We start from the raw sequence: 16,258 nt of genomic DNA on the forward strand, positions 1-16,258 counted from the left end.
CACCTAACACTTGACTTTGAATGGTGGGTCGATGGCCTCTCCGCTGAAGGACACAATCACTCCTAATTCAGGAATCCACAGTTAACTGGACCTTCTTCATCTGTAGGAAGAATTACAGAAAAAGGAGGCCAAGCTGAAACCATGCAGGTAGTGGGCAGGGCAGAGCATTTTCTGAATCTGATTGAGTCCACCATTAAGGATTTCAGTGTTGTGCAGCACCAGAAAGGATGAAATAATGGAGAAGGGCTTTGGAAACAGAGGATGAAGATAAATAGGAAGAAGGCAAAATAACTGAGGCTTAATGATGATCAGGATTCAGGGAGAGCCATTGAAAAGGTTGGAGAAGTTTAAATATCTGGGATCAGTGGTAGCCCAAGATGGAGAATTAGATGCAGAGAGAACCCACAGTGTGCAGGGTGGCTGGAACAATTGGAAGAAGGTATCAGGAGTGTTGTGTGATCGAAGAATTATGGCAAAGGTTAAAGGTTTTGAAGACCATTGTAAGCTCACCAATGATGTATGGAGCTGTGACATTGGCATTAAGGAGGGCCCAGGAGCAGAAGTTAGATGGGGCAAGAAATGAGAAATGTGGAGATGGATGTGTGCAGTTACAAAAGAGGACCAAATTACAGATGAGATAATCAGAGATACAACAAAAGTGGCAGAGATATCTGAGGAAGTGCCAGAAAGTAGGCTAAAGTGGTGAGAAGATACAAGGAATAAGTGGGCAAAAGAGTGATGGGAATGATGGAACAGGGCAAGGAAAACTGAGTGAGGGCAAAGCGGAGGTGGGTGGATCAAGGGAAAGAAGATCTGAAGGAAAATTGGAGGAGGTGCAAACACCGAGCTGTACGGAGGAGGCTGAGCAAACACATAGACCCCTCAAAGAAGTGGGAAAAGATGAAGAGGAAGAAGAAGCTTATCTTTAGCATGCATTACAGGAATAGAAGTCAGTGATGAAAACCCATGCAGGTAGTGAGCAGGGCAGGTGCTACAAGACAGCGGTGCCAACTATTGTACCAGCCTCTGCAAGCAACAATGGAAAATTGAAATCACAAATATTATAAAACATAGAAATAAAATGTCCAGGATCACTTTAACCAGAAGACATGTTCAAAGTGCCTCACCCTGCATTCCCGCTAACTCCTGCTGCTAGCATGGCTCTCTGATTTTCCTGCAGGCTGTCTGTGGGATTCTCTCCTTGTGGTGCCATCTTCTTGCCAGATACCCCCACACAAGAAATTATTATTATGCTAATTCATGCATCCTTATAGTTTCCACCTCAGGATAGAAGCGGAATTTAATGTACCATTTGTCTTACATCCTTGAGGGGAGCGCTTACCGCCTGCTTGTCAAGTGTGCCAGTTTAACATAAACACATAAATATGGCTGTGATTCAGCCTTCTTGGTTCAAACAAACGCCCACCCTGCTTATAAAGATGCGCTCGGCCTCATCTGATATCTGCAACTCCAGCTGCTCACTCAAGCCCAGTTAGGTTGCAGTCTTCCCAGAGTTTGGAGGAAATCAATAGAGCACCCATCAGCAAAGAACATCGCCTCCAAAATGCCTTCAAGTAACTTATTAACTTTTTCCGTGCGACTTAATTAAAACGAATCGATGGCGCTTTGGAAGACGGTGAGACTTGAAGTTGCTCGTGAAGCGCAGCTTATCTTTGATCTGTCAAACGTTTACTGCTGTGTTTCTTGGCTTGTTAAAAATGCCAGGCAGCGGCGCCCGGGTGTTCGCCATCAGTATGGATATCAGAGGTGGCAGCTGAATTCCTCGGCTCTTTGATTTAATGTCAGAGGTGCAGACCTTGGAGGGGCGAATGGCAAATGTAGGGGAGGGACTTTTGCCTTCTTCTGAATGTCCTTCATTTATCTTCTTTAAAACTGGAGGGTGCTCATTTATTATTTTAAAACCTAAAGAGGGAGAAGACAAACATGGTGCCACCTGAGGAAAACAAAGTGGACTGAGAAAGCCCTCAGACCCCTTCATCTCTGCATACTGTATTGTGTTGTAGACTTCCTTTTAAATGGATAAAATTGCAATTTCTAGATCTATCTATCTATCTATCTATCTATCTATCTATCTATCTATCTATCTATCTATCTATCTATCTATCTATCTATCTATCTATCTATCTATCTATTAGTGCCTTTCATGTCTATCTACAGAAGCTGTCATGTGTAATGGTGCTGATGTATACTCGATAGCAAGTGGATGTCATTACTGTTAACAAAATGGCAGTGGTCACAGAAACAAGAACAAAGTGGTGACATCCATGAGTTTTCAAACAACAAAATGGTGCCACACACATAATGATAAAATATAAATAAGTATAAGACTATTTGTTCTAATAGTCAATATTAAGAACAGTCTGCTGGATCCTAATCAGTCGGGCCTCAAGAGGGTCTGTTCCACCATGACGGCTTTCCCCACTGTTGCCGACACGTTACGTCCAGCTAGAAATACCAACATGACATCTTTCCTCATCGTGCTAGATCTCTTCTCCATTTTCGACACATTCAACCTGCAGATCTTCCTTGTCACCCTCTCTGACAATAGCATCACCAGGACTGCCTTCAGATGGTTTGAATCCTACCTCTTGGGTAGATCCTACTCTGAGTCCTGGCATGGAGAGATATCCAGGGTACACCAGGTAAGCACAAGGATACCCCAAGGATCGATGCTCTCTGTACGCCTACTCACCAGGTCCTTCATCCTGTCCCACGGTTGCTGTGCCAATGATACACAACTGTACCTGTCATTCCCTGCTGAGGACCACACGGTATCAGCTAGAATCTCTGCATGTCTCCTTGATATTGCAAGTTGGATGAAGGAACCAGGGATCTCCAGCTCAACCTGGCAAAGAAAGACCTCCTTGTTATCCTAGCTCATCCATCTATTCAACACCCCATCTCTGGTCAGCTCCACTCATTATCAATACAAATCCTTGAGGTCGTAACTGATGACCAGTTGCCTTTCACTGACCATGTTGCAACAGTCTCTGGATTTGTAGATTCACTCTGTTTAAGATTAGGCCGTATATGATCTGAGTATGCAGCACACCTCCTGGTCCAGGTGTTGATGTTGTCATGTCTGGACTACTGCAACTCCCTGCTGATTGAAGTACCTGCATGTGTCATCAATCATGTAGGTGATTCAAAATGATGCGACACATCTGGTGTTCAAGGAGCCGAGGTGGCCACATGTCACTCTTCTTTTCAGGTCACTTCATTGGCACATATTAAGTTCAAAGTTCAAATTCTGGATGCTGGCCTACAGAGTAGTCAGCACCTGCAGTTTGTGTGTGTGTGTGTGTGTGTGTGTGTGTGTGTGTGTGTGGAGACACTTGTGAGAGCCTATCCATCTTCTTAACCAATTGGGCCTGCTGATGAGTGGTGTTTGATGATGCCACCTCTGCATGGCATTGAATCTCAAATCAAACTCTTCACCCTTTTTCCCTGCTCATATTTCACCTCCAAGGATCATTGCTGGTCTTACCGTGGTCTTCAAAACTAGCTGGTGGAATGAGCTGCCCACGTCAATCCAAATTGCTGACTCCCTCGATATGTTTAAGAAGCATTTGAAGACCCTCTTGTTTGGTGAATTTCGATCTGACATTTTCAGAATTCTTGTAATTGTCATCAGCTCGTGTTTTGTTCTGAGCTCTTCACTTGTGATGATTAGTTGTCACCTTGTCCTGTCACACTTGTTTCCCCCAGACTGATTATGTTGACCTCCTTTGTAAGTACCTGTGCCATGTGAATCCAAACTCCAAGAGCTTACAGCAAGAAGCACGATGAGTCAATTCAGCTGACAGACTTCTGCTTTGGCTGAACAGCCTAAGCCGTGCCACACCACGTGGGTGGGTGGGGTTCAGACCCGAGTTCAGTAGCCCAGTGAAGAGCCCTCTGAGGGTAGTGCCACCCAAGTGCAGAGATTTGGTCACAGCAAGGGAGATTAAAATGACACATTTTTAATATGTTTACTTTGGAAAAAGCATTCAAGGAGAAAGATGTGTAATTCATGTAAATATTAATAATAATAATACAACTGAGAAAATCTGGCCTATGAAATGGTGGGCTAGTAGGGGTAATTAAAGTACTGCATACCGTAGGTGGGCACTTGAAATGATGGCCTGCTTCACCAGGTGATGTAATGGAGAAATCAATAAATGTGACCGCAGCTTTCAAAGGAGCGTGCAGGTTCTTGTATTTCATGGAAAACGACTGAATCACACATTGAAATGCAAGCTGAGGTGCTGGCGGGAAAAGGAATGAAGTGAGAAACACTCAGCAAGGGAAGTGATAGATGGCCTCGTTCTTTAGAATGCAAAAACAGAAGAAAAAAAAAAGAAAAATCACAAACTGCTTCCAAAAATGAAAGATTTCTTATTTGTGACGCCAGAACAACAGATTGTGCCAAGCAAGGCTCGTTCACCATTCTACAGTTACACATATTGAACAGTGCCGAAAAGAGCAGGACAGGAGCAGCGCTTGATTTAGGAACAAAATGGCCTCAAAATAGACTTGGGTTCTAGCGCCCACCTGGGTAATAATGAAGTTCACTTTGACCCTAACTTTCACTTGTATCCCCCATAGCCGATCACAGTGTGGCATTTGCTTATGGGAGAGAAGAGCTGATTTAAAAGGGCAATGAAAGTTAGCGACTGTAGCCCACCAGGGAGCCATAATAAGAGACTGTGGGCCTAATCTAGCTATCTAGGTATCTGTCTTTCTTTCTCATAGTGCGTTTCACATCCATTTATGTAGTATATGCAGTATATCTTATTGTGTCTTTTATATCTATCTGTCTATATGTTATATGGTGCCTTTCATTTCTAGTTCTTTATATGTTATATATATCTAATATTGATTTGTGGGTCCATTTATCTACTTTGTCTTTTTGTGTCTCTTCTTTCTATTTATCTATCTACTGTAAATGAGCACAAAGAATAAAAAAATGTGGATTGGGGTCCCGCAGGATAGCCCATTTAAGTGTAACATCCGTGGGACAAAACACAAGCACAATCATGCTAAGAAAATAGTTTTTTTGCCATCTTTGAGAGAGAAAGAAAAAAAAATGTTCACAGGCTCAGAGTGCCGCATTCATTATGTGAAGAAATAAGACCACCGAGAAACAGATTAAGGGTTGGGGATCTGTCCCCGTATACTGTCGATGGATCAGGCAGTCAATTAGCACTGATACAACGGTCAAAATGTATAAATCGGAACAGTTGACATCAAAACAAGGGTAGTCACAGCTGTTATGTAGTCGTGGCCGGAAGTATCGCAGAGGAGGAAATGGGGATAACGTAGATAGACAGTGACGGAGGTGAGGACATCGGAGAGGGACCGGAAATGAAGTCATCACAGGAGGACGGATGAACCAGAAACGGATGGGATGTGGAAGTGAGCTTGTCACTGGGCATGGGGGACGGTGTTTCCGAGCATAGAATTCAAGTCGTTGCAGACTTTGGATCTTCAGATTTTCTGGTGAGGAAGACAGAAAGGCATTAATACGCTGCCCCATACCCCTATCTCGTGGTTGGCTGCCCCCTAATGGCATGTGTGTGACACTTGGAAGAAGGTCCGTGAATGTACACTGATTTCCAATGGTACTCTGACACAGGTGAGACCAAAAGAGACGGGGCATCTACCATGTAGGAAGTGACCTGAGCAGCCTTCAGGGCTTTTCTCCTTCTTCACTCTAATGAGACAAACAGAACAAAAGTTTGCAGTGTCACACTGGATTCCTTCTCTGTATTTGTTCAGTGGAGACGCATAAAACGCTCCCTGTATCCATGTGTCTGATGCTATTGGTGTATCTTATATAGTGCCTTTTAGATCAGTCTATCTTTTTATCTGTTATATAGTACTTTCATATCTAGCTGTCTAACTATCTTATATAGTGCCTTTCAGATCTATCAATCTTTACTAAATTGTTTAGTGCCTTTCAGATGTATCTATCTTATATAATGCCTTTCATCTTTATCCGTTTATTATGTTCAGCCTTTTTGATCTGTCTCTGTATTATATAGTGCCTTTCAGATCGCTATATATATTGTATACATTTTATATTTGTTTTGGACGTCTGGGGCTCTGTGGCACCCCCTTGTGGTTACACTATATCTATTTATCTATTTATTATAATGTTCCTTTCATGACTATCTGTCTGTCTGTCTGTCTCCTTTACTGTCTGTCTGTCTATCATATCAGCATATGATCGTGCCTTTTCTGTCTATCTAAATTATGTAGCACCTTTCATGTCTATCTATTTTTAACACTCTGTCTCTGTGCCCCTTGTTCCTTGCCCTTGTTCATTCTTCTGTTTAATTTCATTTCGCTTATTAATTCTGAAGTCACAACTTCCTTCTTTCCTTCTGCCATAGATGTCATTTGTAAAGAAGCGGTTGAGTATCGTGGTATCAGTATCCTGGCAGCACAGGGCAGGTCCGCCTCTTTAGGATGTAAGCGAGTAGACAGAAGGCTGCAGCGAGAGCGCCTTTCATATTTCTAAGCCCCTGGTGAAGTTTTGGATTTATTGCCTGCTGACCTTCTCCTTGTGATATTGCAAGCTGTAGAATCCAAGGATGAAAGGATTTAATCTTCTTATCAGACTGCCCAGCACATGTTTATAGCTCTGTAGAATGCCCAGGAAGGGGTGGGCTGCTAGCTGGCAGAGGCCATCAGGCCTGTAACTTTTTGGTCTGTTTTGACTGCGTGTGGAGCCCAGAGGTTTATTTTCCTGGCTGGAGTTTTTGTTTTCTTCTCCCCTACTGTCAGCTGGCCAGGTCTCAGTTATGCTATTGGACATTTATTGTTTAGACTGGCGGCCCCGGTTTCCTAATTGTTGCATTCACTCATGTCACAGATGTACGGACATTTAACTGATTCTGCCATTGCTTTGTAACTGCAAGGTGTGCAAGTGCTCGGAGCCCGGACTCACTGAAGAGCGCTATACAGAATTAATGGAGTTGAGATGAATTGTGACCCCGTTGCATTTTGTTCCTCCTTTTTGTGTGGATGCCTTAATTTATTAAGATTTCTCTTTCTCCCAAGTAGCTTAACCTTGAGTTTTGTGCTGCCAGATGTGTTTTAGAAGGCAGAAGTCCAACAGTTCTGCTTTTTCTGCAGCTGATGTGGTACCAAGGGGCCGTGCTGCACATGCTCCCACCTGTGAGCCGTACTCCTGACGTGAGCGTGTGTTAAATGCATGCAAGCAAAACAACAGAGTAACACAAAGTGGCACTGATGCCATCCTCTTGCCCACAGACTCCACCTTACTGGCACCCAGTATGAGCCTTATGAGTTTTCTCACCCTCACCCACAGGGATTTCAAAATGCCCCAATTAAGTAGCCCTCTTCCAGAGCCAATCAGAGTCTGACTTAATCAAGCCAGAAATGTACCAACTTGTGGAATGCGCCACCTTCATTTTCAGTAGTCAAAGGGGTGTTCCTCCTCACAATAGTTTCACTCACCCAAGTATGTGCCAATTGTTAATAAGAAGGACCTGCTCAGGACAAACAGACAATGCTAATTAGCACATGCAAGTGAGAATTTTAACTGTACTCTGTAAACATAACAATACCACCAGCGCCACCAATATTACTACTACTAGTACTGTAAATGACAGACTGAGTCTTAAATAGATATCTCCGGTAACTACAGTTCTAATTATTGTAACACCTAATTAGGAATAATTGTAGTGCCAAGTCTTAAATCGACCTCTCGGGTAACTGCAGTGCTAATTTTTAAACATCTGAGAGCAGTAATTGGGAGCAGTTGTAGTGCTGAGTCTTAAATAGACCCTTCAAGTAACTGCAACTATTGTAACACCTGACAGTAATATTTGAAAATAATTGTTGTGCTGAGCTTTAAATAGACCTTTAAGGTAACTGCAGTACTAACTGTTGCAACACCTGAGTACAATAATTAATAGTACTTGTAGTGCTGAGTCTTAAATAGACCCCTCAGGTAACTGCACCTCTAATTATTGTAGCAACTTCAGCAGTAATTATCAGACCCACGTAATCCAGTTTGGGTTGCAGGTGGACTGACATCCATGACATCAATCCTGGCAGCTTTAAGTGCATGACATGGACCAGTCCTAGACAGAGTGCCCTATCATTCAGAGTAACAACATTTTTTTCAGTCTCGCTTGATCCAATTAAAGGTTGTGGGAGCCAAACAGACACCCACAGGGTTTCATCAAGGTCGTTCTGTCTGCTTTTGTCAAATTCCAGTATCTATATGGAAATTTTGTTGATGCAGCAGCTGGTTTCAGTTCAAATTTTTGTAACTGACGTAACCTTGTCGATTTTTTGATACAACAGCAACTTTAACTTCATCCATATTTCTCTTTAAAGGTTAGGTGAACCTCATTGATTTTTTTTTTTTTTTTTTTTTTTTTTTTTTTTTTTTTTTTTTTTTAACACTGCAGCTGGTTTAACCTCATTGATTTTTTTTTTTTTTGGTGATACAACAGCTGGTTTCACTTCAAATTTTTGATACTTACTAACTTAACCTCAACAGTTTTTGATGCAGCAACTGGTTTAAATTCATCAATATTTTAATTTAAAGGCTGATTTAACCTCATTGATTTTTGATTACAGCAGCTGGTTTAACCTCATAGGTTTTTCAATACAGCTGCTAGTTTACACTCATCAGTTTCTTGCAATACAAAAGCTGGTTACACTTCATCAATTTCTTGATACAGCAACTACTTTAAATTCATTGATTTTTCAATATAACAGCTGGTTTGCCTTCATTGATTCCCCCCCCCCCCCCCCCGATACCACAGCTGGTTTAACTTCATCGATTTTTTTCGATACAGCAGCTGGTTTACCCTCATTTTTTGCAAAACAAAAGTTGGTTTCATTTTGATTTTTTATTTATTTATTTATTTTTTATGTAGCAGCTGCTTTAAATTCAGTGGTTTATCGTTTTAACAGCTGGTTTGCCCTCAGCATTTTTACTGTCCATTGATTTTTTTTTTTTTTTTTTGCAAACAAAAATTGGTGTCATTTTATCGATTTTTCTTAATACTTCAACTACTTTAAATTCATTGAATTTTTTCAATATTACAGCTGAATTACAGATTTTTTTTTCTTTTTTTCAAATACCACAGCTAGTTTAACTTTATCGATTTTGCGATACAACAGCTGGTTTGCCCTTAATTTTTGAAATACAACAGTTGGTTTCACTTCGATTTTTTTTTTTTTTTTTAAATACTTCAGCTGCTTTAAATTCATTGATTTTTCAATGTACCAGCTGGTTTACCCTCATCTATTTTTAATATGATAACTCATTTAAATCAATTTATTTTTCAACATAACAGCTATTTTGACTTGGTTTTTTTTTTTTTTTTTTTTTTTTAATTACAAAAATTGGTTTCACTTTTTCGATTTTGTTGATATTTCAGCTACTTGAAGTTCATTGATTTTTTTCAATTTAACAATTAACAATTTAAGGTGGTTTGCCTTTATCGATTTTTTTTTTTTTCTTTTAATATCACAGTTCGTTTAAGTTCATCAATTTTTCAATACAGCAGGTGGTTTTCCCTTATCATTTTTTGTGACATAACACTTTCACTTTATCAGGTTTTTTTTGATACTTCCGCTGCTTTAAATTCATCGATTTTTTCAATATACCAGCTGATTTGCCCACATCAGTTTTTTTGTGATATGAAAGCACATTTAGATTCATTGATTTCTCAATACACCACCTGGTTTGTGTTCATCAATTTTTTTTTTCCTCAAATATCACAGCTGATTTAACCTCATTGATTCTTTTGATACAACAGCTGCTTTAAATTTATCGATTTTTCAGTATACCTGCTTGTTTGCCCTCATTGTTTTTTTGTGATGCAAAGTTGGTTTTACTTTATCGATTTTTTTAATACTTTAACTGCTTTAAATTTATCGAGTTTTCAGTATACCAACTTGTTTGTTCTCATCGATTTTTTTGCAATATGACAGCTCACTTAAACTCATCGTTTTTTTTGATACAGCTGCTGGTTTCACCTTGTCAGTTTCCATCGAAAAGGACAAATATTTGAAAATGTTGTTTTAAACCAGAAAAACAAGAGTCAATGAATTCCAGATGTCATGCAGAAAATTTAAGATAAGCTGCTCAAAAATGTATGATGCTTTTCTAGCATAAGAATTGTCTTTAGCAAAGGAAATGAATATCCCTCATTCCTGCCTCTCCAGTACAGCACACGGACTGAAGTTCTTCCTTCTTCTTCTTCGTCTTTTAGGTCGCGCTTTGATGAGGCTTACAGATAAAAAGCTTGAAAGAATGGGAATCGTTCAAGAAAGCCATAGGCAATACATCCTGCAGCAAGTTCTCCAGCTGAAAGTGCGAGAAGAAGTTCGGAATCTGCAGCTGCTCACACAAGGTGAACCAGGAATCTGTGGGGAACATTTGGTTTTCAAGTTGTTATTCTGTGGTCCAGGTACAAACAAAAAATCTTTAGAAGTAACTGTTTATTGGTGTAAATTGGATTGGTTAATAAATAAGTTTGTAGAAATGCAGTAATTCATGCCCTTTGAGTGGCATTGCGCATCATTATAGCTACATTCACACTGCAGCCTGACTCCATTGATTCACTGATCTGATCTTTTTGGAGAAGTGGGAACAGCAAAACACCACATGGAATCAGAAACTAATGCAGGCGGTGGCACCAGATGTTGCAAAAAAAATTAAAATCTGAATTTGTCCTTAAAGTTTGAAACTTCAGGAAATGGGCAAGTGGAACCAGGAAAACATTTGTTTAAGTAAAAAAAAATAACAAAATGGTGCTATACCTAACACTAATAACAGAATATCAGTCAACATGATTTGAACGTCATTTCATAATGTCTGAAACTATTAAGTGAACAACCAAAAATGATCTTTTTTTATATGTAACTTACTCTGTGTAACTTGTAGTAGTGGCTAAGTAAAAGTTGTAATCTCAAGTTTTCATGTAGAATGAAGACAACAAGGTTTCTGGTAGAATATGCGTCTATGGTGACCAACGCTTGACAACAGCAAACAACATCAGAGCAGGGCCGTTCTTAGCAGTTTGGGGGCCCTACGCGGTTCAGAAATGTGCAGGCCCAGGATTGGGTTGGGGGGGGGGGGTCCGGTGGTTGTAGAGCCCCCCCTGAGCTCGGGAAGGTGTTCTAATAAAGCATCCGGAAAAGGCCTTAAACGACCAGTAGGCCTACATGTACGCTTGTGTGTATGCAGAGTGGTAAAATATTGATTTTGTTCTGGATCTGGTAAAGGCTGGCAATATTGGGATATTTCATGGTTTTATGGGGATGTCTCTGAATGACTCCAAAACGAATCTCTAAATTTAACATTTGCTATAGTGCATTTGGCAAAGTTATGACGGCGTGATGATATTATTAGGGATTTAGGTGAAGATTGCAATTTGGATAATAAATTACCATTGTCAATAAGACCTAAGAGATGCACTGAACTGAATTTCCTGGGACTGGCACAGACGGCTGCAGTGCCAGGGGCATGACAGGGGCCCCAGGCCCACAGCCCAACAACAAAAAAATTGTAAGTTGGGGCCCTACACGGATGCGTAGTTCGCGTATGCCTAAGAACGTCCCTGATCAGAGACGTCCACATAAAGTCTTGCATTACTCGTGTCATATAATCCACGTCAAGTCATCCAGGCATGTGCTCACAACAGCCCAAACACAGAAACCACTTCCGGAAAATACTCTGGTGAAAGAACGAAAATGGACCCCGCTCAGACACAAATAAGAATTTGTATTGTAGACCCACCTCTAGTCGTGACATTTGTAAGCATATATCCACAACTGCAGTAACTTGGGATTATTTATCGTCAGTCAGTCAACAGTGTGTGAGTTACCTGACCGTCTGCTTATTAAGTGAATACGGCGCAGCTTCTCTTCCTGGCTTTTCCTTAACTTTTTCTCTTTAGTCGTACTCGTCTCTCAGTGCACTTTGCGCTGTTGATACCACATGAAGAGCAGTGTTAGCCAATGAATAAACTGCTACTGGGCTGGACTCCTGACCAATGAATGAGACAGGAAGGTGGGTCTTCAGTTGAAATGCTTGGTTGTATTTCAGTTTGTTCCATTTTAGTTCATGAGCCAGAGGTTTACGGTCTCCTTCTTCTTTGCTGTGGTTGCCAAGCAGTTCCTAGGTCAGGTCAATTGAAAGTATGTGGCACATGACATTACCAGAGCAAATCAGATCAGCACCGTGCATTTCCTGATTGTCCAAGATTGGTTACAATTCTTTTTGTTTCTCGTTATGACTCTTGGCTTTGTGAAACTGTCTGGCTCCTCGCTCTCTTGCTCTGTTAACGTTAGACTGATTTTGAACACTAGTTTGCTACTATCTCAGTTTTCTGGTTGCAACCATTTTTATTTTAAATTACAGCTTACGACTTTTGTTTTGGCTTTGACTACATTGAATTCTTCTGGCTTGTGACCTTCTTGCTCTGGTATCTTTACCATGATTTGTGACACTAGCTTGTTACCGTCTTTCTCGATTTTCAGATAATGACTCTGCATCCTTGATTACCACTAATGTCTTTGGCTTCTGTTACATTTTCACCAATTTTGGACATTAGCTTGCTGCTATCTTTCTCTATTTTTCCGATAGAACTGTAAGAGGAGAAATGGCCTCCCGTGTGGGTAATAAATTGTCCTCCTTCCCAGACGGGAGGCCAGTATGGAACAACAAGCAAATTGGGCAGCGGGATGGAGAAATAACTCGTTGCCTGGCTGCCATGATGTAACAGATGGACCAGCAGAAGCCGAGAATCAGGAGCTGTTCCATCCCCCATATGCCAGGTGGCAGTGGTCCTCATATGGCAACCCAGTCGGGAAACCCACTGGGGTGCTTGGGAGATGGAGTCAGGAAGTGCTGACCTCCCTACTTTCTTTATGGCCCTGGAATGCTTCCCAGAAGACATGGCGTGGCACTGGAAGCATTCCCGGGTCTGGCTTAACGGGCGCCCGCTGCCTCGTAACAGGGAGCAGAGTCGGGAGGCAGTGGGCAACACTTAGTGGAGGCAGAGAGGAGGAAGAATTTCTTTGTTTGTTGGCGCCCTCTTGTGTTAACACAATCCTTTTTGCTTTCAATTACGACTTACCTCTTTTGATTTGGCTTTGACTGCATGAATCTCTTCTGGCTTCTGACCCTCTTGGTCTTTTATCTTTACAGTGATTTTGGTTTTGTATGCCTGGTTTTGTTTCAAAGATGTATCTTGTCTTCCTGGTTATGACCTTGGCTGGTTTTCCAACTTTGTTCCATCTCCCAGTTTATATGGATGTCACCCCTTGCAGTCCGTACACATACAGTACGTGGTGGCAAGTGTTCATCTCAATTAACTCCCTAACTGGAGCCTCATCTTATTGTTTAAATAGACTTGAGGACTACAAACATTCTTACAGTTTGTGTTTTGCTCTTCTAGGACAATGTTCAGAAACTGATGTGCACACTACAGGATCTCTCTGTTGCGCTCTGTCATCATAGCCTGATGTTGTGCTCTAGCTTGTTACTTTCTTTCTCGATTTTCTGGTTACGACTATTTTTGTTTTCAATTATGACTTGCGTCTTTTGTTTCAGCTTTGACTACATGAAACTCTTCTGGCTTCTAACTCTCTCGCTGTGTTATCTGTACAATGTTTTTTCGGCACTAGCTTGTTATTGTACTTGTCAATTTTCTCTTTACCACCATTTTTGGTTTTGATTATGACTTCTGTTTTGGGTCTGGCTACATAGAACTGTCTCTCAATAAGGGTTTGTGGTTCCCATTAACAGACACCAGTGGAAAGAAAAGGCTCTGCAGAGCAAAAAGAGAAATAGGAGTTACCTAAAGAAGAAATGCAAAGCAGACATGTCCTGATATGTGATTCAAAAGAATAATCCAAGATCAAGAGCAAAAAAAAAAATAAGTCGTCAAAGCCACAAAATACTCACTTGACTTCATTATAAACAAATGATTCCCAGCTCCTGAGCCTGCTCAGCTTACTTAAAAATCAAGAAATCAAAGAGAGCCAAAACAACAAAGCCAAAGAGTATGTTAAAAATCAAGGTCAGAAAAGAGAAAGTGAAAGCCAGAAACTCAATTCATAAAACAAGAAATGTTCATGATGGGTTTAGCTCAGTTATTTCATCCACTTCTCAGATAAAGACACAGTGAAATGGGGGGCTATTTAAACCCACTGCTACACTTACCAGTGGGTGACGAACCCAGATTCCATGCTCCCCAACGATGGGAAAGGTTACCTTCACAACTGGAACAAGCTGCGGTGCACCGAAAACACGTGGCGGCCACCAGAAGACAAAAAATTCACAAATATAACAGACCTCCAGGCTGCCTAGCTCCAAAGTCAGAAAGACAGGTTTTCCAGCCTGTTCAGGCTTTAAAAGGAGAGAATATGAGAACAAATGTGAAAAGGAGAGAAACTGTAAAAACCTCTCAACATGCATTAGCCCCTGATCACTTGTGCTCGGAAATACACAAGAATAATATTGGTAAGCCTTTTTGTCTATCCAATTTGATTCAGTCCCTGGACATTGCACAAAAGAACAAAGGAGGGACAATGTTCTTCGATTTTATATGTTGGATGGAGAATCATGAAAAATTTCCTCTGTCAGTTGGTCTTTTATTTATATCCGAGTGATATGAGGAAGACTGCATGCGAAAATCAAAAAGGAGGCTAAGACCCTGATTTCTTCAAATCCTTATGACACCCCTAGTTTTGAATAAAATGCAAGCCAGAAGAAAGAACTAAATTAGGTTTTACCAAAAATGTAACATCTACACGAACAAATCCAAATAAGTCAGATAAACAGAAACCATAAATTACAGACAAAGCAAGGGGGCATAACTAGTAAATCCAAAATCACAAAACCAGAAATCCAACTTTACACAATGGTGAAGCTGTTGATTTCTCTTCAATTTTGGCTCAAGTACTGCTGGTATTGGCAAGCTGGGTGCCTAATTAAGTGGCCCCATCTCCTGTGGCTCTACATACAGGAGGTGGGGCAGATAACAGCAAAACTAAGGAAAACCATATCCATAAAAATCATAATGTCAGGATTTGGATGGTTGTGAGGCCTCCAAAAATAAGCTAAGAAGCAGGCCAGGAAGGTAACTAAGCAGCCCAGAAAAGACTCTTGCTTTTTTTTATGTATACTTTATTAATCCCCAAAGTGAAAAATTGTCTCTTCGCATGACCTTTGGGAGTCAGAGAACAGGGTCACCCATTGTATAGTGCCCCTAGAGCAATTTTCAATTTAAGCTCCTTACTCAAGGGCCCAATGGAGTAAGATCCCTTCTGGCAAAAACGAGATTTGAACCGGTTACCTTCCAGATAACAGTGCAGATCCTTAGCCTCTGAGCCACCACTCCGCCCTTCACCGGAACTCATCAAATACTACCTGCTGGCATCACCTGGACCAGGCCCCAAAATTGGGAGCTGGCCAAACTGAATGTCCACAGTTCTTACCAAAACGCTATACAACAGGGAGAATAACCATCAAACCCCAGCTTGTGATCAAAAAGGGTCTTTATAAAATGAAGAGTTATTAGCAAAAATAGAAAAATGCAGAAAAAAAACACTTAATAGAGCAAAAAGAAACAAAAGTAGTTGTCAATTGATCTGCAAAGAAATCTCAATGCACAATCCATAGGCAGAAACCAAGAAAAAAAAAGCAAGATAATCACAAAAACAGTAAATCTAAACTTAAATATTAATTCTCACAGATACTCCAAACAAACAGATGATCTCCTGCTCCTGAGCTCAGGAGTGGGGATGTCACATTGGTCCCACCTCCCGAGGCTTCACCCATAAAGCACAAGTGCAAGTAATGTGTGTGCCATTCGTAAAAGCAGAGTTCATTTGTGTGATGTGCCATCTGTTAGAATGAAAAGTGAAATGCACTTTATTACTAAAAATGGTTGTGATGATGACAGAGACATAGCAAACGGACAAACACACAGACTCTTCTCCTATTATTAAAGTGAATATGAAAAATTAACTTTTGAAAAACAACAAAAGCAACAAAAAAAAGCATTTTTGAGACTAGGGAAAGACCCCTGTCTGAAACCAAACGTGTGTCGTCTGGTGCAGGATTCGGGAGGCACGCTGTGCCGCATGGGCACACATTGCGAACCCAGCAGCTGAGACAGCAGACACTTCCACAGCCGCCCCCTCCACACAATCTGCTCGAGTACGGAGCTCGCAGCCAGGCGATCATCAC

The 16,258-nt window shown here is 41.0% G+C and overlaps 1 protein-coding gene across 3 annotated transcripts in view; it reads left to right on the plus strand.

Annotated features, from left to right (window-relative positions):
- samd12 (sterile alpha motif domain containing 12) overlaps positions 1 to 16,258 on the plus strand; it is a 170,341-nt gene that overhangs the window by 75,394 nt on the left and 78,689 nt on the right. For 2 of the 3 annotated variants that reach the window (XM_028817550.2, XM_051935999.1), the window contains exon 4: positions 10,269 to 10,466. In XM_028817550.2, coding sequence (XP_028673383.1) covers positions 10,269 to 10,466 — 198 coding nt within the window. The remainder of the gene's footprint in view (positions 1 to 10,268; positions 10,467 to 16,258) is intronic. The other variant, XM_051936000.1, reaches the window with a different exon arrangement.

Source organism: Erpetoichthys calabaricus, chromosome 13, assembly GCF_900747795.2.
Source record: "Erpetoichthys calabaricus chromosome 13, fErpCal1.3, whole genome shotgun sequence".
Lineage (NCBI taxonomy): Eukaryota > Metazoa > Chordata > Cladistia > Polypteriformes > Polypteridae > Erpetoichthys > Erpetoichthys calabaricus.